The sequence below is a fragment of the Taurulus bubalis genome (genome assembly GCF_910589615.1).
Source record: "Taurulus bubalis genome assembly, chromosome: 13".
Taxonomy (NCBI): domain Eukaryota; kingdom Metazoa; phylum Chordata; class Actinopteri; order Perciformes; family Cottidae; genus Taurulus; species Taurulus bubalis.
This window is the reverse complement of record NC_136601.1, coordinates 20,665,901-20,688,090: the sequence shown is the minus strand read 5'-3', so window position 1 is coordinate 20,688,090 and position 22,190 is coordinate 20,665,901. Positions and strand designations below refer to the sequence as shown.

The following is a 22,190-nucleotide window of genomic DNA, read 5'->3' as shown; positions in this document are numbered from 1 at the left end:
GAGGACGAGGGCAAGCTGCCGGGGTCGCCAGGTGAAGGAAGAACTACAAAATGATGGGTTGCCTCTCAGTGCTGATATTTATTTATTTATCTCCCCTTTGATTTCCATTGGGATCAGAACCCCTTTCACAAGAGATACCTGGCTAAGGCAGAAAAAAATCTTAACACAACGAGACCCCGTTGTATGAACCCAAATGAGGTTCAAACTATTTAGACCGACTGCAGAGTGCACCTTTTCCAAAGCGGAGGATGCTTTTCATAAACAAGGAGACCTTGAAGATTAATTCTGGAGCAGGTGTCCCTTGCCACAGCCTGCCAAACGGTGTGCACAAAGAAAAAGATTGACAAGCAAACACCTTCAGGTCTTGCTGGGGTTGCCCCCACAGAGCTGAGCTCAAATAACTTCAGATTGAGGAAGCGATCACTCTGAGTGAAAGAGAGAGGGAAACTTTTTGCCGCCACAACACACGTCAGCCGCAGAGGCGTTGGATTTATTCTGAATACGTCTGTCCTGGAGTGAAGGTGAATACAAACAAAGTGACACTAAGAATAGCTTCCATTCGGGTTGGTATGAAGACTCAGAAACACGTCTCGTTAATGGATGTCTGTTCAAACGGGACCTTGCGTTTGCATTGATTCAGCAGAATCGGCTTTGATTGAATAGAACTGTGGACATTTCTGAAGAGCAGATTTGTATCATCCATTGAGAAAAGCCTCACATGATGTATGGAGATGCTGGGATCATTTAAAGGAGCTCATTAGCTCAGTAAGAGCTGTGCTCATGTCAATATGCTGCGTTCACTCTTCACCCACTCCTCCTTCTCTTCTCTTTCTTCTTACTCTCTCCTCCTTTTCCCTGTCCATATAACTATCCTCTCCTCGCCCCTCCTCTGCTGGTATTCCCCTCCTCTCCTCTCCATTCCTCTCTTCTCCTCTCCTTTCATCTCCTCTTCCTCCTCTCTTCTACCCTCCACTCCTCCCCTTCTTTGCTTTCCTCCTCTTTCCCCTAGCCTCCTCTCCTCTATCATCTCCTCCTTATCTTTCCGTTCCTCTCTTCTCCTTTCCCCTCCCCTCCATTCTCTCCTCCTCTCCTCCTCTCCATCCCGGCTGATGCACCAGCCATCAGACGTTGAGAGAAACAAAGGCTCCTTCTCTCAGCTGGAGCTGGGAGGAGCTGTCAGTCCCTTCAGCTCTGTTTGATGATAGCATTTCAAATGACACTTTGATCCTCACTCCACACTGTTTGTTTTTCCTCTATGATGAAATTCAGCTCGAGAGGCGTGCAACAGGGCACATCATTAAAACGTGGCTCAAACGCGAGGAGCCACGCTCGTCCCTAGAAACCGCTTATGACAATTTTCTGACACATCAGCGTAAAGAACACAACAGGGTGGGCGGCAAAGGAATCGTAGAGAAGAACGGGGATCTCGGGCTCAGCCCGCAGATAACGCTCCGCTAAGGTGACACCAAAGCCGAATCGAACCTCGGCTCTCTCGAAAAAAAGGCTGACTGGGAATAACTGGATCTAATGAGGCAGATCTGTCAGAGCTAAGTGTTGTCTGTGGTGTGAGGAGAGTAAACCACATATTCCTGTCTGAAAGCTTAACAAAATATGAGAGCATATGGAAATGCATACTTGTACAAACTTCAATTCAAATCCATGAAAGGTTTTTCTGTAACGACTCAGACATTGTCGTTCAAAAGAAAACATTCACGACATAGAACCAGCGCTGGTGGAGTCACGTTTGTGCGATTTTTCCTTTAAAAAGACAAAAGTTTAGCGAACCAATCCTCCTCTACACAGGTTTTTCACAATGAATATAACCATAATACACCGCCTCTTAATCTTAGAGCAATCAGCCTTTGTTTAGGAATAATGGTGGAAATGCATAAGATCAACAGCCCAAAGTGTAAGTCTGAAAGTGTTGGCTCTTTTCTCTCCGGGTGATAATTCTGCTATTGAAGGTTTCCAGAGCCGCAGCAGAAACCGTATGCAAATATCCGCCCCATGGGGTGCCGGCTGGCTGACACATTATCAGCAGAGAGACAGACGTCGCAATTTTTTGGGTTTTGAGTGCGGTCAAATCAAAAGAAAGAGGCGCGATTAAAAAGGTGTGCCGTGAAGCACGCGAGACAACGGGAGCGCAGTTAACAGGATGCCAGCCCCGTCGGGGGAAAGGCTGCCGAGGCCTCCCGTGGAGACGGGAGCGCCTGGCAACCTACATAGAGCCCGCCAAGATAAGACAGACGGCTTGAAAAGCCAAACAATGAAAACTAAGAGCATGTAAAAACCAAAACATGAAATGAAAACCAGGGTTTATCTGGGTGAAGAAAAAAGTGAAATGATTCTCTAGAAGAGGTGATGTCATGTTCTCTGTCAGCGCTTATTATTACTCACCTCCTTTACTGTGGCTTCCCCAGGTGAGTTACCCAAGTCCCACATACACAATGGCCTCATATTCAAAACACTTAGTTTCAATTCATTTGATTTCTAATTTAAAAAATTGGTTTGAGTTGATCCATGCTCTTGAAACCTGCTTAAGAAACCATAGTTTAAACAATCACACTAAGGTTTTTGTAATCAGCTATCAGTGACTAGCTACTCACTCCTTATACACCAGACCAGCATGGGTCGCCCATAGGTCATGAAGACATTTTCACCCTTCAAAGTAGGTAAATAGTCAAAATAACAACGGCTGGATTTCATTGAGCTGCTTTGATTTCAGGTCTCTGTATCGTGCGTGCTGGCTCACTGTCGCTCTCACTGGAACAATGCTATTATTAGTGTTATTAGTAACACCTGTGCTTTTCCTACTATGACAAATAAGAGAAAAGGGCCTTTTGTTCCTTCCTGAACGCACAAGTGTGGCACCAAATGATTTGAGAAGTGACCACAGGCAGATTTGTGGATAAAGGGAAGACCATTTGCTGTCTCTGTAAAGTACAACTGGGTAACAGTGGCGCTAGGTTAAGTCACGTTAGCTTGCAACATCAGCTTGGCACTGAAGTGAGACAGAGGAAATTAACGGAAAACACAATTTATACTACATATCTTAAAATAAGTGTTCAAATTAATTTTAATGAATAACATGTTAGTTTAAATTAGTTTGACTTCAGTGCCCATTCAGCTACAATATTCACAACTTCTTCCTGCCTCACAGCCTTCCACTAGACACCTTCCTGACTGTTAGGTGAATTACTTGCAGTTTTTCAAGGTGCTAGATTTGATATTCAGAGCTTTATTATCGCAACAAGCGACTAAATGCTAGAGGGGTATTTACTGACGTGTTCTATACTGTACAACCACACATTAAAATATGTTAAGCTTGTGTGAACTGCATTCCTTATTTCAGGCATCTAACCAAAAATAACATGAAAAAAACATTGACTTTGACTAATTTCCCAGGTTTTATGACTTATTCCTGTCGCACTCTATAATTTATCATCTTATTAGTAGTTCTTATTGGCCTATTTTCTTGCAGAACAATATTTCAAATGTATGAGGCTGCAAATGTATTTCAAATGTATATAATGTGTAACATATTCCAATTATCTGCTCACACTTTTCTCGAACTACATCAAGGCTCCTGTCTGACACACACGGGTGGAATATGTGTCTTGAAACACCCCTTAGATTCACATGCAGTCCATGTCATCTTAATGCAGTAGCAAACATCTCATTTGTATTTGCCTTTGGTGATCCACTGTTCCACAAGCAGCAGACTGGATAATGAGAGCAAACACTAAGAAGGGCATCACTGGTGCGTCTGCTGTACCTGGATGTGTTGGTGCGTACAGTATGTGTCTATAGTTGACATGACGCGTCTTCCTCAGGCTGACAAACTCAAATAATCTCTCAGGCTGTTCGCTGCAAAAAGACACTTTTTTTTCCTTCTCCCTTTGTGGCTCCAGAGCACCAAGAGATACTCATACCAGACAGCGCGCTTCTCAGTATTACGCCGCTTTATTAGGTATCAATCTGCACGACAGTTTGCCAGCCCAGCAGAGTGCTCAAAAAGTACCGAAAAAACTCATTACGAGCAAACCCAGAAGTGACGCATAATGATAAAACGCGGCAATTAAGTTGGAATCAAATTACGAGCTGATAGAAGAAGACGTGGTAATGGCGGGTAAACCCCATCGTGTCTGGTAAACGATGCTCGAAGGAACCCATTGGACATAGCAAAACTGCCTCTCCCCATCATTAAGTTATTAGATTAGCCCGGGGCAGCAAGTAAACAACTTCAGACATCTCGCAGCAGGCATACATCCTACCAGTCCCCGCTCTTATTGGATTACTACGGGAGACTTCTCCACAAGACAAAACGACTCCATGGAGAGCGCGAGGCGAGGGGATGATTATTGGAAAGCAGATGATGTGGGGAACAGAGGAGAGGCCTGCTCGGGCCAGACGCCCGCAGCACTTTGGATCGAGCGGATGGCTAACGAGCAGGAGACGGGGAATGAATGCAGAGGGCGGCGGGATCTGATTTTGATTATTGGCTGCTGGATGCAGAGGGAGCACAGGTCTGCCAGGTTCTGTATCATCTGCCTCCTGCCACAACTCGTTTGGGTTACTGCCACGGCGAATGTCCATTCAGCACTATCGGAGACAAATGAGGGCAAACATCTGTCAAGGTCAACAACCGCCTCCACCAGGGGCCACAGGGGGTCTGCCATTCTAATGCCTTATACACTTAGAGTAATTAAAACCCGTCCAGAAGAAGCGGGGGAAGTCGATAGAATTTTCGGAGACTGCTAATGAGATGCTAATTTGTTGGCCCGCTAGGAATGAGGTACGAGGAACTCGAGGAACTAGTTAACTTTTTCAAATATGCCGTGTGTGTGCGTGTGTGTGTGTGTGTGTGCGCGCGCGCGCCTTCGCGGTTATTCTGCAAGTTTGTCGAGCAGGGGAGACCGCGGGTTGCTCGTTGTCTCTTTATACATCAGATAAAAAGATATGAGCATCCTTTCAAGCTCCTTCCAAACTCCCGCTCATTTACAGAGCGTGGCCCCCGTGAGTTCAGAGTAAAGTGGAGAAAGCTCCCCCGCCTCGCAGCGACGAGTGAAGCCACATACAGATTTGCCCTCATGCTGCCTGAAAGTAGTCCACGTCAGACCTGTTTTCGAACACCCCACTGAGCCAGCCTTCTATGGACTCATTGAGTCATTCCAGGAGCACCAGGCTGGCTGTCCCACTTTTTTTTTTTCAGCAGATATCACACAGACTCTCTGATATCTGCACATGCTCACGCTGCTCAACTTTCCTCGCCACATGTTTGACAACATTAGCAATCGGACCAGCCCTGTCCTCTCATGTTTATTAACCGGGTTCACTCTTTGGACTCGAGTGTGACTCCCCTCGGGTTGCAGAGGAGCTGTGAGGAAGCAGAGCAGACAGCGGTGTGGTATTGTTTTCTCCAGTCAGGAGAGTGCTCATTTTCTGATGTGTCATTTTACACAAGCCCTGCACAACAAATTAGATTCCGCCTGCGGTGCCGCTAACACGACAACGGCCCCAACAAATGGTTTCTAAAAAAGTTCAATAGAAGCTTGTCTCATTAACAAAGGATAATCTAATTTCTGATCCGCAGTCTCGGGGATGAGCGGTAGCAGCGCCGCTCTGAAGGACACGTCGCGGCGGAAATAATAACATTTAGAGCTGCCAATCACCCAAAATGCCAGAAGTTGGTTTTGGATGAGTTCGCCGGGCAGTTGTACAGAGGATGCACAGACAGAGTAGATGGGTGAAGGAGGGGAGGATATACGTGCTTCAGCATAATCACACCACAAACGTAAACCTGTGCTTAAGTCAGCTGAGCCGCAGTGTACAGCCTCAAGGCGGGACAGTGTTCTGGCTCGTTTCTTTCTTTATGAAGATGTGGAGGCAGAATGTGGGGACAGAGTTGTTCCTCCACTGAGCCGACAGCAGAGGTAGTCACACATCAGTGTGAAATGGGGCAGGATGCACAACGTTTTAATGGCATTTAATTAGCGCCCGACTAATATTAGACTAAAAAGTACAACGCAAGCCTCAGTTAGCAGCTAACCGGCAGCAACCGAGAATAGCAGAACATTGGAGAGACAACGAGGTCCGAGCTATCTGAAATCACACACATTATCCTGCAATTCTTTGGTTCTGTGTAAAAAGGCAAAGTCGGCGCTACAGCAGATTTTAGACTTGTTGCAGCCTTGAAGTAGCGCCGGGTCAGCTCACCTCAGACATCCACTCATACAGCACAATACTTACTTCCCACCTCACTTCTTTGTGTCTTTCTCTTTTTAAGTACTCTAGTGCTCAAACAATAACAATAATTCATTCATTCCTTCGTCAAGCAGCAGAAAATTATTTAACCTTTGGTTTTTAATTAGCCAAAAATGCTTAACATTGTAAATTGAATACCCTCTGTTTTTTAGACAAAATGGTCAATTTGCAACCCGTCTCCAGCTTCTAATGTGCAACAGAAAATACCTTTTTAAACATGAATTATGGCATTTTCTATCACCAAATGAGGAATTTTTAATGAAAGTATCAGCTAATATTGATCCTAAATATATTTGCAATATTCGATCTTGCAATACAATCTTCCTTCATATCATATACAGCATTATTACATTCAATAACGGTGATGTCTGGGCACTCGCAGCACTTGGTCAAGGTGAATTGCGGCCGGTAGTAAATCTCGGCCTTCCTTTTCTGGAAAAGATATTGCCAGACAACAGGCAGCAATTACATATATTTTGAAAACGCAGTAGTGCCCAAACAAATAAGTAGTGTATGTTTAGAGGAGACAGGTATGCTTTTTGAGGTTGCAAGCTTACAGTAAATCCTGACCTAAGCTATGAGCATGTTTTTGCTATATTTCAGCATTGTCTAGATTTAGTATCTCCACGCTTGTTAAACCACAATGTTTCGCTTTCTATTTCTACACGTTTTATTACTTATGTGTTTAGCAAAGTCACGTAATAACTCCCTGTGACAAGTAAACTGATCTTGATGTGCAGAATCAGCGCAGTGCCCCTTTAAGACTGTCCACTTGATTAAAACTCTGCAATAAATTTCACGTATCCACTCATCTCGAAGCTGCTCAGTGATGTGCAGCAACACATACTAATACACTCCTTGGAAATATTGGGCTCCGTCATTTATTTTCTAAATTAAATTCTCGGCATGCACAAGATCAGCTTCTCATTTTAAAAGATTAGATTTAAAGATGGCCGTCCTGCACAGCTTTAAAGATTCTCATTTTGAACCAAATTGACAGCATCAGGGAAGATGATGTTATGATCTGGCTAATGTGAATCAAAATGAAATCCAAGCATCTGTCCCATATCGGAGTGGATGCTGCAGTTTACCCGTTACGTAGCGGTTCCCTGGTTTACGATAAAGAGATCAGATCGGGCTCATTAGATTGGCAAATGGCAAATGAGACCCGCATCATTAGCAAACCCTAATGCCTTACCTATTTCCTGGTATTGATCTAAAAGAAGCCTTATGTTAAAGCAGCCTGTCATCTCACCGCTTAAAAGAGAGAGAGAGAGAAAGAGAGAGAGAGAGAGAGAGAGAGAGAGAGAGAGAGAGAGAGAAAGAGAGAGAGAGATTACTTGTTCTACTGTTCGGAGAAGTTGACTTCAAAAGGGTGAAAACCTTTGGTGGAGTCTGAGGCTTGGGAAAGCAGAGCAGGGCAGGTGGAGCTGGAAGGAGAGGGGGATGCGGGGATGGAGAGAGCGCTCAGAAAGATGGGAGATAGAGGAGTGGAGAGGGGCAGCCCTTTGATCTCTGGCAGAAGCGAGCGCATGAAGAAAAGAGACAGAGAGCGAGCGGCAAAGAAGATTGCAAACAAGGCATGCACTCAATTCCCAATAGCAGCACGAACACGAGGAGAAGAGACAGACCGAGGGAGAAAGAAGGAGAAAGAAAAAAAAGTCAAGCAGATTGAGTGAGACAGAGATGGAGAGAGAGGATGACAGGGTCAGAGCGAGAGAAGAAAAGAGGAGAAAAGAAAGGAGAAAAATGAAGTAGATGGAAACAGATAAGACCAGGATGTTAAAAGGATTTCAGTCCGGGGGCTGTTTGGGGAGTTCTCTCAAGGCCTATGCTAAAGCAATTAGCATTGAACCCCTTCTAGGAAAGTGCAGCCAAACCACAGCGGCAGTCTCTAACATAGTTAGTGTGTAACAACCAAGTCAAGCAAACCCCACAGTCCCCATTAAACCTCTAGTTTTAATTGGCATGTCAGGATGGGGCTGCGTTTCACAACCCGTGAATGTGCACTTTTAAAAAAGAGTTTGCCCAGTGAGTCTGCACACCCGGCTTCAATGGAAACCCCGAGACAGTAAACAGAGCCGCCTCGCTGGATTGAAAAGGCCTGCGTAGCGTGATAACGAAAGCTCGGCATTCAATGTGAAAGAGATACTTCATAACATCTGTTGCTAATATGGCCGCACTGTTAAATATAAAGTTGTGTACGACTTTGTTGTCGGGGACTTGAAACCAGCTCTTAAAGTTTACAACCGTCTCGTCAAACTGAAGATGATCGTTGTCCAGTAGAAATTATGAAATAATGGCAAATGCTAAAATATATATTAGCACAGTGAGTAGAGACGAGTAGAACAAGTAAATTAACTGATTCTGTAATGTCAGTAACGCACATCGACTGTATGAAACATGGACGTAGTCTCCAAAGTGAAGCTCACAGCGGGCGGCTAATGGCCGCCACCGTCTTGGTAGTGACGACACAGCCTAACTCCTGCTAATCCAAAAATGGGAGAAGAGTTGAAGTGTGGGTGGAGCTGAGGCGGGCCGAATGAAGTTGCTTAAACACATCCAACTAACTCCAAGCTACCAAGCTATCTAAGGCTAACACGCTAAGTTGTTGCGAGCCAGCTAACGTCAACCCTGCGGTCTTGTTGCTCTCGGTTGCCTGTTGATACTGGTGCTAGCATGTAAATAGAACAATATCAGAGCTACCAACTCTCACGGTTTCGCCGTGTGTCACGTGTTGCATGTTTTCACACGCACTCACACCACACAACCACAGGGCTCTCAAGTGTCACGCATTCAGCGTGACTGTCACGCATTTCGGTCTTAAGTCACGCCCTCCCGCCACACATCGTATTTCTCACGCTGAAAAAAAACTCTAGGCTATTTAATGTGCCGCAGCGCGCAAACATGACCTGGTCGCGCTGCCCTCACCATGGAGGAATCCAGCACGTCTCCCCCGAATCCCCTGCCAATCAATAAAAAGAAATGTGCTACACGAATAGCCAATCAGAAAAACGTATCTGTTGTATCTGGGTGAAATGTAACCCCGGCCGCGCCTCCGTCCGTTCAAACTCCCCGACGATAGATGGCGCTAAGGAGCGCATCTGTAAACCTATTCGCTGCATAGACATCCTATTTACCCTAAAGCAGGGCGGACTGGCCTCAGGGGACACCGGGGTAGGCCGCCGGCACACCTCCGTCATCAAGCGGCCCTGCCTCTGAGATCGCCGGCCACGACTATATTCTATGGCTCAGAGAAAATGTTTGATTTACTCTAATACATGATGCTGATAATCATTGACACTGACTGATATTTATAGTAGTCCTCGCGTCAATACACACACTCATGGTTTCCACACCCAGCATGCAACACTACTGATCGCGATCTGTATTCACATTCATGGTTTGGATGTTGCTTGCAGGTTTTCAGGATATTCTGCCATTATTTATTCAATTTATTTTGATTATATATATTTTATATTTTAATTATATTTATTCAATTTATTCAACTTTGAATTTAATCCAGAACACCGGCACTTGAAACGTACATTTAAGTTTCATTTTCAGAGTAACGTTATCACGTAGCCTCTTGACATGTGTCAAGACTAAGAGGCTCAGACGCACAGACGGATGTATCCGCTCATTCTTCAAAATCAAACATATTTTTCGATTATAATTTTTTTTTTCATTCTTTCTGTGCGGCCCGGTACTAAATCTTGCGTCACTCACTCGCAGACGAAGCCGCTTTTGAGTGTGATTCGACAGCATGGCACCAACACGTAATCCTTTAAAGGAGTATACTGATATTGTTTTTATTACCATGTGACTATAATGCACCTGGGCCGGCAGAGTTAGTTCAGGTTCTGTTACTTAATTTATTCTTTTGTTATGCACCTTCAACATCCCTACACCCCTACACACACACACACACACACACACATACACACACACACACTCATCGAACCGCATTACTCCCCTTCTATGTCTCCACTCCTGCGTGCAACACTACTGATACCGCTGATGTTCACACCCCATCATATATTCTGTTCTACAATACAGTTCATACTAATTCTACCCTCTGATTCCAGTTTCTTTATTGTGTACCGCTGTCCGGTATTCCACTACACTACACTTCCTGATATCCCGACTGATGCTGGCAGGACGTTAGTCATCCAGCGGCAGCCCGTCATCCAACAGGATGCCCGGTGTACAATGAACTTCACCGCAAGCCTTATTATTCATCGTGGTGACACCTAGCAAATTGCCACGCCCTTAATTATCCATAGCCTTTAAGTATCACTCAATCTGTACAGTAAATCTGAAGCCAGCAGTCGGCTAGTTTAGCTTAGCTACAGGACTGGAAACAGCTTGCTTATCTCTGTCCAAAGGTAACCAACTGTGCATATAGCACCTCTAAAGACCTCTAAGCTAACCAGCTGCTACGTGGTAGCGTCATATTCACAGACTTGAAAGTGGTTCCAAGCTCCTCATTATACGCAGAGCTCCTAAGATGTCAAACTACTCCAATTATTAGGCCTTATTAAAGGTCTTTGTTGCTGCTTGACTTAACGTTTTCTTAAACACTTGACAACTTGGATGGGAACTTTGGAGAATTGGGTTCAGCCAAAGAATACGAGAGAAAAGAGAGGAAGTAGCAGAGTGCTTTCAAGCATTCAGCAAGCAGATACTGATTTAATGGTGTCACATAGTTCCTGCTGACTTCACTGTCCACTCGCTCACTTTCAGAAGTCACCGGCCTCCTCGTTGTTTCAGCTGACAGCAGTTGAACCTCAGCGTCTCCAGGTTTTTTACATCATCGCTGCACTGAGCTGTTGCACTGCACACATCTGTGAACCAGAACCAGTCACACCAGTCCGTCTCCTCTGACCTCTCTCATCTGCGAGTGCTTCCCAGGAACCACTGCTGACTAGCGTTTTCCACTCTGTGAATATAACAGTCTTCACTGACTGCAGTGCGCCAAATTCTCAGGAGGCTGTCACTTTCTGGAACAACATGTCTGGCACCGACAACCACACTACATCTAAAGTCACTTTAACCACATGTCTCTGCCTTTCCAACATTTAGTTGAACACCAGCCCTGTCTGCGTGCATTACGCGTCTGCTTTTGTTTTTTTATTCGTGTGACTCACCGTCTGGAGGAGTGGGCCGCTGACGTGAAGAAGGGCGTGGAGCCAAGACAGCGGATACTTACTGTGTCGATTTGAGGACGTCAGTTATCAGTTTAAAAAAGCAATTGTGACAGTTTTCTTCTTCTTCTCTGTGCCAGTTAAAAAAAGAAAAAACATCTTGCATGGTTGAGATCAACCGTGCTCACTGCTTACCTTGGAATATGGCGGCGTTCTGGATGATGATACGTTTGAGTTGAGCACTGACAACCTGCAGACCAGACTCCATGTTGCTCCGTGCGGCTACCTGATACCGCTCCTCCATTTTCTTGGAACAGCAGGTCGGGCCTTTGGTTTGGCACACCTGCAGATCCGCACCTGGCAGGGAATCATCAGAGACAAGAGGCTGGATGAGTGCAAGGGAAGGAGCTGCAAAGCCACTTTTGTTCAAAAACATTTTTTAAACAGAAGCCCCCCCTTCCTTTGGAAAAAATAAAAGATTCAGCCGCATCCTCTGCATGCTAAACACTATCTACAGCAGATTCCGCAGCCTTAATGAGCGTGTGATCATTATGTAGAGGCTGTCTTTTTTAAGGGGGCCGGAGTCATAAATACATTGCCGTTGAAAAATAAAAGAGGCATTTTGATCCCACATGCAAGCCATACACCAGAGCTCTGTTGTTGTCCTCTGAGATCAATTTGGTCAACAGAAAGTTTCCCACCACTCTGGGCTGCACTTTCCACACAGAGGATCAAAAACAGGATTTTTTTTCAGGGCACAAAGATGACAGCCAGGAGCAGTTCAGCGTGCACACAAACAAACCCCAGTTTCAGTACAAAAAACAGAGTAAGATTGGTAAACATTTCTGCACCTGACCACTGTCATTACAGGTTGTTTACGCAGATGAGGAGTAATTGGATTCCCCGTGCAGATGTAAGCCCGTTAAGGCAAAACTAAGGTGACAAGGATGTTTAACTCCGACGAAGCCGTGCACCAACCGGAACAAAAGAACAAACGAAATGAATTCAATTCGAAAGGGGAAAAAACGAAATCCCAGTGAGGAGGGCGATAAAGACGACGCGGTTAGAATAGAGGCTGATCAGGGACAGCGAGGCTGCCTCTGCTCACAGCCACGATGCACTGGGGGATATCTTTTACAAAGAAAGCTTCTCTCTTGTTTTTTTTAGGAGAACATGCCTTCCACTTGTTTAGGATACGCTGTACTACACATATCCTAAAAGTTTGAATAAGAGACTTTAAATGTTTAATCTAAAAGTGGCCGTTACTGGTGCCTTTGCAAGAGAGGGAACTACTCAAGATGCATGAGCTCTCACAATGCTGTGTCAGAACACCTCTTTTGAAAAAGAAAACGTCCACTGGAAACAACACTTTCTATATACACAGGCTATACATTTTCGTCCTATTCCCAAATCGCTCCTCTAAAACGATGCACATCACACAGACATAAATAGGCCACAACCATTTGATGTTTAAATACAAAGAGGAACTCCCTCTCCTTAGTGCCTCCCCTCTCTCTCCCTCTTTCTCTCTCTGTCTGTCTGTCCCGTGTGGCTGTTGAAAGCTTCGGCGGAGGCTGCAGTCGCAACGTGCCAGGCTGCGTCTCAGAGTTGTCTGCGGGATCTGCTGCCTGAGAGGCGTCAGTGACAAGGGCCTGATGGATGGTGTGGTAAACACATGTCAGGGGAGTCTGCCAGCCACTGGTTGGGATGCAGGAGATAGGGAGACGAAGGCTGGGGGATTAATTTGGAGGGAGGGCTTGGATTGTATATATATATATATATATATATGAAAAGTCTTGATAACAAGCGTGTCAAAAGACAGAGGGAAGGCTTTTGTCGAGACGGAGGGTTTATCTTTATATGAAAAGTGAATCTCTCTATTTGAGGATTTGCCTCTGAGGTCTTCAAACAATAGATCCTCCGAAACAAAAGCTCAGACTGCAACAAAGACAGCAGCCGGCATGGAGGGGAGTTAAACTAGCAGGAGATGCAACAGAGTGGCAGTCCTCATAATTAACAAGTGCTGGGGAGTCGCACAGCGAACCGCTTTGGCTAAATCTACCCGACGCCCATCAGGGTTTAAGGTGGAGAGTCTAATGAGTGAAACATGCAATAAAACTGTCATGCGCCACCTTTTGTATGCGTACTGACAGGCTTAATATCTTAAATCAATACCGACAAAGGACTCCTGACAGATAAGATCAAGCTAATTTCAGACTGCTGGGGCTAAATTATTAAGCTGTCAATAAGCACCATAGGTGAGGCGAGTGAGGCCGGTGCTGGGGAGGAGACGGGGATTCAGCAATCATCTCCCGCAAAACAGACATTTGCATCTGCACGTTTGTCGTTTTTTCTTGTGCAGATGATAAATGTGTTTCATTACGGAAGTTCCACGGCGCTGAGGAATAAGTGAAGGATTCGACAGGGAAATGATTCCCTGTGGAGCTTCACAAATAATAAAATCACACCGTCTAAATAAAGCCTTCTCTCTGACTGACAGATCACTTGGGAACCAGCTTCCTGCTTCTCCTCTTTGCTTTAGGCTCATTTCTCTTCTGAGCCCCCCTCCCTCCTCTCTCTTTTATTTTTTTTATATATTCCCTGTCGTCCCTGCACAGTTTTGTTCTGAGCTTGTTTCACTTCACCTACCTTGAGCTTAATAGCTACCGGGCACCGGCAGCTCCTTTTCTATCAACCCCGTTATTGGCTAATTAGTCGATTCTTTTGGTGTCCTGATGGCCGCTTCTCTCAAACTAAATGATGAGAGACAAGGTGCAAGGCTGGGAGCAATCTAGATGTAAATTTCCCCCAACATGCAATCTTGCTCCAAGGTGACGCTTTGAAATTATTACCTCCTTTCAATCAATACTCTGAACCGGTTGGGCAGGAGCGTTCAACATGCAGAGCATTTTCATGAGTTTCAAGGTCTTTGAATGGCTTTTTAAAAACGCATTGATCGACCTCTGGTTTGTCACAGCCGCTTTTTTTTTGTATCTGTCGATCCTTTATTGCTGCTTGGCTCGTGAAATAAAAGTTTCTGTTGAAATGCCAGGGGAGAAAACTCCAGCAGAGAGGGGGTGGTGGTCCCACAGTCCTGTGTACACACAGAGAGGGGTCCCTCCTTTCACATCTCTAACAAGCTCGGGGACTCCAAGCCAAGTGAACTGGGAGGCAGCCACAAATACTCTGAGTGTCTCTTGGCTTCCCGGCACCAATTAGAAAGCTATCCCTATGCAAGTTTAATGACGGAGACCATGGGGGAAAAACAAGTTGTGTTAAAATATAGAATATGTTAAAAGCCGTTCATTACGGGCATAAATTATACATCAGCAACCAGTGTTGAGTGGAACATGTGGGACTTGGCTTCCTCTCCGGGGCAAAACAAGCCAGTGTCACTTTGTTGAGACAATAAATGAAATGAAGACGGCGCAATTTACAACCAACCTAAGGAATGATAATGTCATTAGCTACCAGGGATTACAACCGTTTTAAGTATTTCCCTGCTTTGCTGACTGCACTACTTTGAAAGCGTTTGATGAAGCAATCATTTGAAAGCTGGAAGCGTGACTGTGAAAGAGCCGCGGTCTCTGTTGTCTGAAGTGTCCACGAAACAACGAGGCAGCAAACACCTTCATCACAAGGAGGGCTGCTTCCAAAGAGGAAATGGGAAGAAACAAAGCCCAAATCGCTGCCCAATTAGACAAAAAGACCTCTCGCGTCAGGTCAAACTGATCCACCTATTAGTGGCGACCGGTGTCATTTCAACAGCAGGAGCATTTGTTCTTTTGTTGTTCACTTTTTTTTCATGATAAACAAACAGGTGACCTGACCCCGCAGCTAATTACTGAGAAGTCCAGGACCTATTGTTGGCCTCCAGCTCAGCAATATCAAACGACATGAAAGTAGAGTTATTTCAGCTCAGAGGAGAAAAAGAATGTGTGCGTTTAATTTGAAATAAGTGGTCGCTGGAGTGCCCTGCTGGCAGAGTGGTCACGGCACGCACCGCGTTCGATTCCAGCCCTGCAGGGTTGTATGGGTATTCACGGGAGGTTTTCACGGTGCGTTTACCCATCTCAGAAAATATCACGGTACACGGTATAACAGTGGCGGGCCGTGGATTTTCTACCTGCGCTTCACTGCCGTCTGAGTCATAGTCTCATTCGCTGTTTAACGCATCCACCCCCCTTCTCGTGAGCTAACAGCGAGCGCAGACCTGCTTTCCATCGCCCCCCGGGTGGCCAAGCAGGGTGAGATGCGCCGCGGGGCGGGGAGGACAGCGGGTTCATTTTCATTTGTGAAAAACAATTCAATTAAAAAATAGCTATAACTTTGTGATTCTGTTGAGGCCAGCAGAGAAGGCTTAGCCGGCCCTGACGGCCCGTCACTGCGGTATAAAGGACAGTCCATAAACAAAACGATAGCTATAGATACATTTTTTATTATTGTCTGGCAGAGTCCAAACAGCGACTGTTGTCATGGACGATGTTGTTGGGATCATCTTCTGAGCATCGCTCGCTCTTTTTCTCCTCGACTCCGTGGTGCTGAAAGACGCACGGCAGAACCTACTTTTCAACTGTTTTCTTATTAATATCCCCATCTTTATTTCTTCCTCTGGACGGCCCTTTGCATTAATATTAATATTTCTTTATTTTATTTTTACAGCTACAATAACCCTTTAAGGAATGACATCAGCATCATAATAACTCACCGAGTCAAATTCCTCGTATGTTCAACGTACTTTGCAAATAAACAATTCTGAAAATATAACTATAATAGATTAAATTAAAACATAATAGTTTTGCATGTTAAATTAAGTGTTGGTGCAGCCAGACTGTTCCTTGTACCCTTAACTCTCCCCCACACTCACTTACTGTGTTTTTATTTTGTCCAAATACTGCACATAAGCAAAGTAAACGGTTTGATGCTGCGGTGTACCGTGATACCGCTACAACCCAACAGCCTTGGAACCTTTTGTTACATGTCACCCTTCTCTTTCCCCAGTTGCCAATCTTTACTTTTACAATGATGCAGAAAAAAAGAAAGAAATTAATAAATAAATAAGTGGCAGCTGTCAGCCCAGCCTCCGGCAAACTCGTACTATTCTTCCATTTAGTGAGAATCTGATGCTCCTCTCATGAATCAGGTCAGCTGCTGCTGTCAGAGATGCTCCACGTCCTCCGCTCAAACCACCGCCGACACTGACGGAGCCGCTCTCACACTCATGTCCCGGGGTAAGTGCTTGGCGCTGCTCGAGCGCCTCTCACATACATGACTACACGCTGCGGAGTGAACCGACACCCAGCCTCCATTTCACCTTCCGACACTCCAACCACCCACAGCTACAGCCACAACAAAGACATGAGTGATACTCATGGAGCACAATTCTGTTTCGCACATCTCCACCGTAATGTTTTTGTTTTTTTTCCCTGCTCTCTGTGCTTTTTGAATCACGTTGGCGGAAAGGAAAAACTTTTGTATTTTGGTGTTTTGCCCCCTGGCACCACATGCAGCGTTAGTAGAATTCTGCTCTGCCTTCCTGCGGACTTCTCTCTGAATCAGCCACCTCCCCCACACCATACACCATATCAATACAGGCTACTTCACGGCTCCCCATCATCATCACACACACACACACACACACACACACACACACACCACACACACACACACACACACACACGGATAGAATGTGATACTTCCCCCAGTCAAATCCCAGCAAGCCATTCTCAACATTTAAATTCATCAATCTTTAATTGGCGGTAGGCCTCGACGCAGAACTCGTGTTACAGCCCTGTTTCACGTTTACTCGCCAACTCTTTCTAGCAGGCACAGGGTTCAGCAGATCTGACTGAAAACCTTCAATGTATTCTGTATCCATTAATGACAAGAATGCATTATGGATGACCAAAAAAAGGGGGCCAAAAAATGTACCAAGTATGTGAGAAGTGCCTGCATATTTCATGATTTTGTAAAATGTAAAACCAAAGCTCATTAGGGTAAAAGTGGAAGAGTTGGGATTTATGAAAAGCCTGGCGCCATAACTCTGTCTCATTCAGGAATTACCTTTTAAATTTTCATACATCGATTAAACATTGTCGAGAACGAGGAAAGACGGTTCAATGTCATCGCTGGATATAAAGGACGGCATAAAATACTGGAAACATGCCGGGAAAGTTTAGTATGCGTCACATACGAAAATGTAAATATGTCACACTTTTTTTTTTAAAGACAGCACATATTTCAGGTGAAAAAACTAGGATGAAATATATTCAGGAATAGCTACTTATCTGAGGATCTGCACACAGAAATCCTCTGAACACATCAATGTGCGCAAGAATGAGTGAAAGCTAATGAATGTGATGATTGTTGATGATGTAATGTTTGGTAAGACTACTACAGTATTTCTGCATGCCCACTAAAAGACAATTGATCAATATTTCATTATCCCAGAGGTTCCCAACCTATTTGGACAGACTTTAATCTCATTTTTGCTCATTTTCTTGCAAATTACGGGAATAACTTTACCCTGAAAATAATATATATAAGATTAACTTTTAGTTTTTTCTCATTAAACAGGTCACAACCGGTAAAAATATGCAACAGCTGAAAATCAAGGCACAAAGGTTATTTGGGTCCTCAGCAAAACACCTGCCATGACATAGTTGCGTCACGCACCCAAGCTAGTCGCACAGAAACGCCAGAGGCAGTTCAGCGAAGGAGACAACCCGGGACTGTGTGGCCTCCAACTAATGGGCCCCGAACAGATAAAGATGTATTACGATGTATAGATGTGAAAAAATATTGAATTATGTTACTATTCTACCTCACTGTACATCAAAATATCTTACAAAAGATCTTAAATCAAAAAAATGTAACTCAACTACTGCGTACTAAACACATTATATAGTACTACATTCACATGAGGGAGACATGTTGCTGGTTACGTTGCATATTTGTCTAACAAAATATAACAATTCAAATACAAATCATTATTATTCATTATCTATCCAGCATCACATTAGAATTCGATGATACAGTCAAGCACATCGTGCTGTTGAGGCCCCTCTTTGACTCTTCACTTGAAGTATGTGGACGCACGACTTTTACTGTGCAGTATTCATAGTTTTACTAATATTATAAGTTAATAGTTTTACTACGGGTCTTCTATCAATATACCAACATTCCCAGAAACTGAAAGGCTAACTAAATCCTTAAATCCCCAAAAACTCACCCAGGTCGCGCCGGAAACATTGTGAAATACTTAGCAAGCTAGTTTCCTAGCTTCTTGTATTGATGGCTTGTTTTGAAACAAGCACCTGCATATAAAGTAGAGTGTAGACTTCATTAGCAGAGGTAGTTACCTGGCGGTAACCTTATCAGTGTTATAAATTAGTATCAAGTCATACACAGGGAAAATACAGTGTTACTCACGGGGAAAATACTCTGGGGGAAGTTCTGCTTCCTGTTAGTTAACGCTAGCTTAGCTGTCTTGAAGAAGAGTTCGGTCGAAATGTTTTTATCCTGCGCCCATGTGACGTTACGTTAATTTATGCAGCAGCATGTGACGTTATCAGGCCGTACCTTCAGCACCCAGCAGCAGAAGGGGAGCCTGTAAATGTGAGTCAGGCCCGCTGCAGACGACATGCTGGACTTTAGCTTCGTTCACGCTCGAGCGCAGGTGGCGCGCGAGCTACAACAAGCGCCGCGCAAAAGGCGCCAAGTGTGACTGAGACCCCGCCGTTAAAGCAGCGAGGTGTTCACTTGTTTATTCAAAGTGAAGTCTTATTGAGCTTGTGGAGGTATGCGAAGGACATATCCACACGGGCATCCACACAGACAGAGATTCATGGCTTTATCGTTCGATGAAAAACTTCCTGTGGCACATTCAAGGCCACACTCCTAAATGTGTGATGTGTGGATGTGTTTTTTTTAAAGCCTAAACACTATCAAATTGATTTGCAATGTAATGTGTTGCAACCTAGTTCTCCCTCACTGGCAGCACTTTGTTTAGGCATTAAGTCCTGCGTTCACAACCCATTACATTTTACTAGCTCCTAAAGGGGGCCCGGAGATCCCTCTGGACTGAGGGTTTGTAGGAGGTCTGTATAAGGGAATTGTTGAATATCTGCATGATGTCAGCACATCGGGAAAGAAAGGGAGAGGCCCTTTATCTTCATATGTTCATGTCTCGCTGTTCCTGCATTGCATGGTGCCGTTATATCACTCTACATCAATCATATAGTATATGTAACGACAGCACTTTGTGGCTCAATTGCACAAATGTTAAAACCTCACAGGTTTTTTCGTCTAATTGTGAATTTTATAATATGTGTGTGTTTGGTAGACATTGTCTTTCCTCTCTCGTTGTGGCACTGCAGTGTGTGTACTAACACTTGCAATGGGAGCAAAATCAACATTCATTCCTTTGTATGTATTTTTTTCTCCTAAATCCAGTATGTATCTAAGGTATACCCCTCTTCTTCACCGCATACATCATTTGATGAAGATGGCAAACTGCAGAAAAGATCATAAGACATTTGTATTATGCCATGGGCTATGCATGAACACTTTTATATTAATTGTGTTAAGGGTCAGTCAGAACCCAGAGTGGTGCAACTCCCTTTTAGAACAAACTCCAAAGCAGAATAACAAAATGGACTTAAGCATTGAAACCCAAGACATTAGTAATGCATCATTTATAATCACAATGCATTTGTATTTATTTCAAACTAAGCAGGAAATAAATCAGATTATCTCAAGGCGGTAAAATAAAGATTGGCTCATGTTCGTTGAGCTGCCTCCAGGATCTGAAACAGAAGAAAGGGGCTCGACGGGTTTTTCAAATCGGTGTTCAACATCAATCCACATATCTCGTTCTGTGATGTGTTGCGTTACCATCGGCCACTTGATGAAGCTGTAGCACCAGCTCACTTCATAAAACCAGCAATCCCGCTGCAGCAGAGGAGCCGCGGGCGTCTGGGGAACGTGGAAACCAAAGTAGCTCTTAACATGCGAGGGGGAATTGTCCCCTCGGCTGACTGTGGATTGATTTCCAGTGTGAGTAATGGGTTTGAGCTGCCTGGTGTGCAGGCTGTCCGGCTCTGGATGACCCCGGCAGTGAAGGTGCACAGCCAGGATGAGATGTTATGAGGATGGGGGGGGGTTGGGTTAAATATTTATCTTGGCCTGCCACGATGATGACTCCGACGGAGGGTCTGTGATTAAAGATGAATGCACGGAGAGATGTAGGGCGCAGTGGTTGGAGCCATGCACCCGCGATTGGGGAGATTAATAACGGGATGGATTGAGCGTGACAAAAACGCGCTTCAAAGTGCGTCGCACATCTTTCCCGTGCCGTTTGATTTGAGTTTTTTGCGATTTTTTGCGATTCACCACACTCCCTCACATCACAGCGCACCTATGTAGCACTATTTGGGCAAACCTCTTGGAAAATCCAGTGAGGTGTGCGAGAATTGCATGCTGAGGAAAGCTGTTAACCTGGACCACTTGCACCCCGCGTGCTGACATGACACTACAACACCCAATTAACATTTGCAGCTGGCTGGTGGTTCAGCCACATGAGGGGTGGGGGCGGGGGGGGTCTCTGGATCAAAACGCGTGCAACAGGCGCGCAGACGTGCTGTGTTCTGCAAAAAAAAAAAAGGACATGGGGGAGATTCTATACTGTTAACATCCATCCCGAAAAACACCTGATTTCCTCTTCAGTGTGTTTTTACTCGCGTCTCAAAAGTCAAAAAGACTCTTCCCTCCAAGGGCTCCAAGGGAACAATAATGACTCTTTGGATAGCTGCATGTGTTCGCAGGCCGGTCACAATTCACCCCACAGCACTACTCGAGATCCCGTGACAACGTGGAACAAGGACCCGCTTGAGCGGCTTATTAATCAACTCTCGGAAAGAAAGAGTTTTTTTTTTTTTACATATCAGTCCATAATCATCATCATCTAAAGAACAGAAACCCTCAAATTTAGCAGAAGATGCCTACCCCGTACAACAAACAAATACTTCTGTAACATCTGCTTTCCATTTTTCTAAAGCACCGACCAAATCAAAGTTGGGTTACTTGGCTCCACGTTTGGATCGATACCGGAGCCAATCGATTCTGTAAGCTTGTTATTTAACTGTTAGCTGGTGGCTTATAATTTAACTGGCATTTTTAACAAGATGTTTAACTGGCCGATAGATTTCCTTTCTCTCTTTCAGGGCAGGTTGGGGAACGTTCAGCCAGCGGGATGGATAGTGTGCGTGTACTCTAACTGCTGGACCGTTGTAACGGCGATGTCCTCCGAAACTCAACATCGGAATTGAATTGGAGTATAAATCCATGTTTAACGTATAGAAGTGCAAGCGAAGGATGCGTGCGTAAAATTCCGCGGAGCTACAACATGCACAGACTTGATGACAGTTACCTGACACCGGGGTTTCGGGGACCCACTTGGAGCCCGGATGCAGCGACTGGAACACCGTGCGCACCTCCTGGCAGGTCGGCACCTGTCCGCCGGGCAGCGGGAAGAGCTGGAGGAAGGCGCACAGGAAGAGCGCGCCGCGGACCGATGGACCGAGCATGGCAGGCGAGCGGCGTTTAACCGGAGACCGGGAGGAACGGAGCGACGAACGCCGGAGATTAAACTTCAAAAAACACGTTCAAAAGTTACTGGAGCATCCCGCGTTGGCGCTGACGAGGTGAGGCTGCGGCTTCCGGCTCAGCATCCTCGCGCTCTCCCTTTCCCATCGACCCCCTCAACGGTCCGTAAAGCTA

The 22,190-nt window shown here is 45.0% G+C and overlaps 1 protein-coding gene across 1 annotated transcript in view; it reads right to left on the bottom strand.

Moving 5' to 3' along the window:
- Positions 1-21,997, bottom strand: part of gpc3 (glypican 3) — a gene marked incomplete at both ends in the record, with an annotated part of 95,173 nt that extends 73,176 nt beyond the window's left edge. The window contains 2 exons of the mRNA XM_079228757.1: positions 11,607-11,768; positions 21,841-21,997. Coding sequence (XP_079084883.1) covers positions 11,607-11,768; positions 21,841-21,997 — 319 coding nt within the window. The remainder of the gene's footprint in view (positions 1-11,606; positions 11,769-21,840) is intronic.
- Positions 21,998-22,190: the final 193 nt, after the last annotated feature.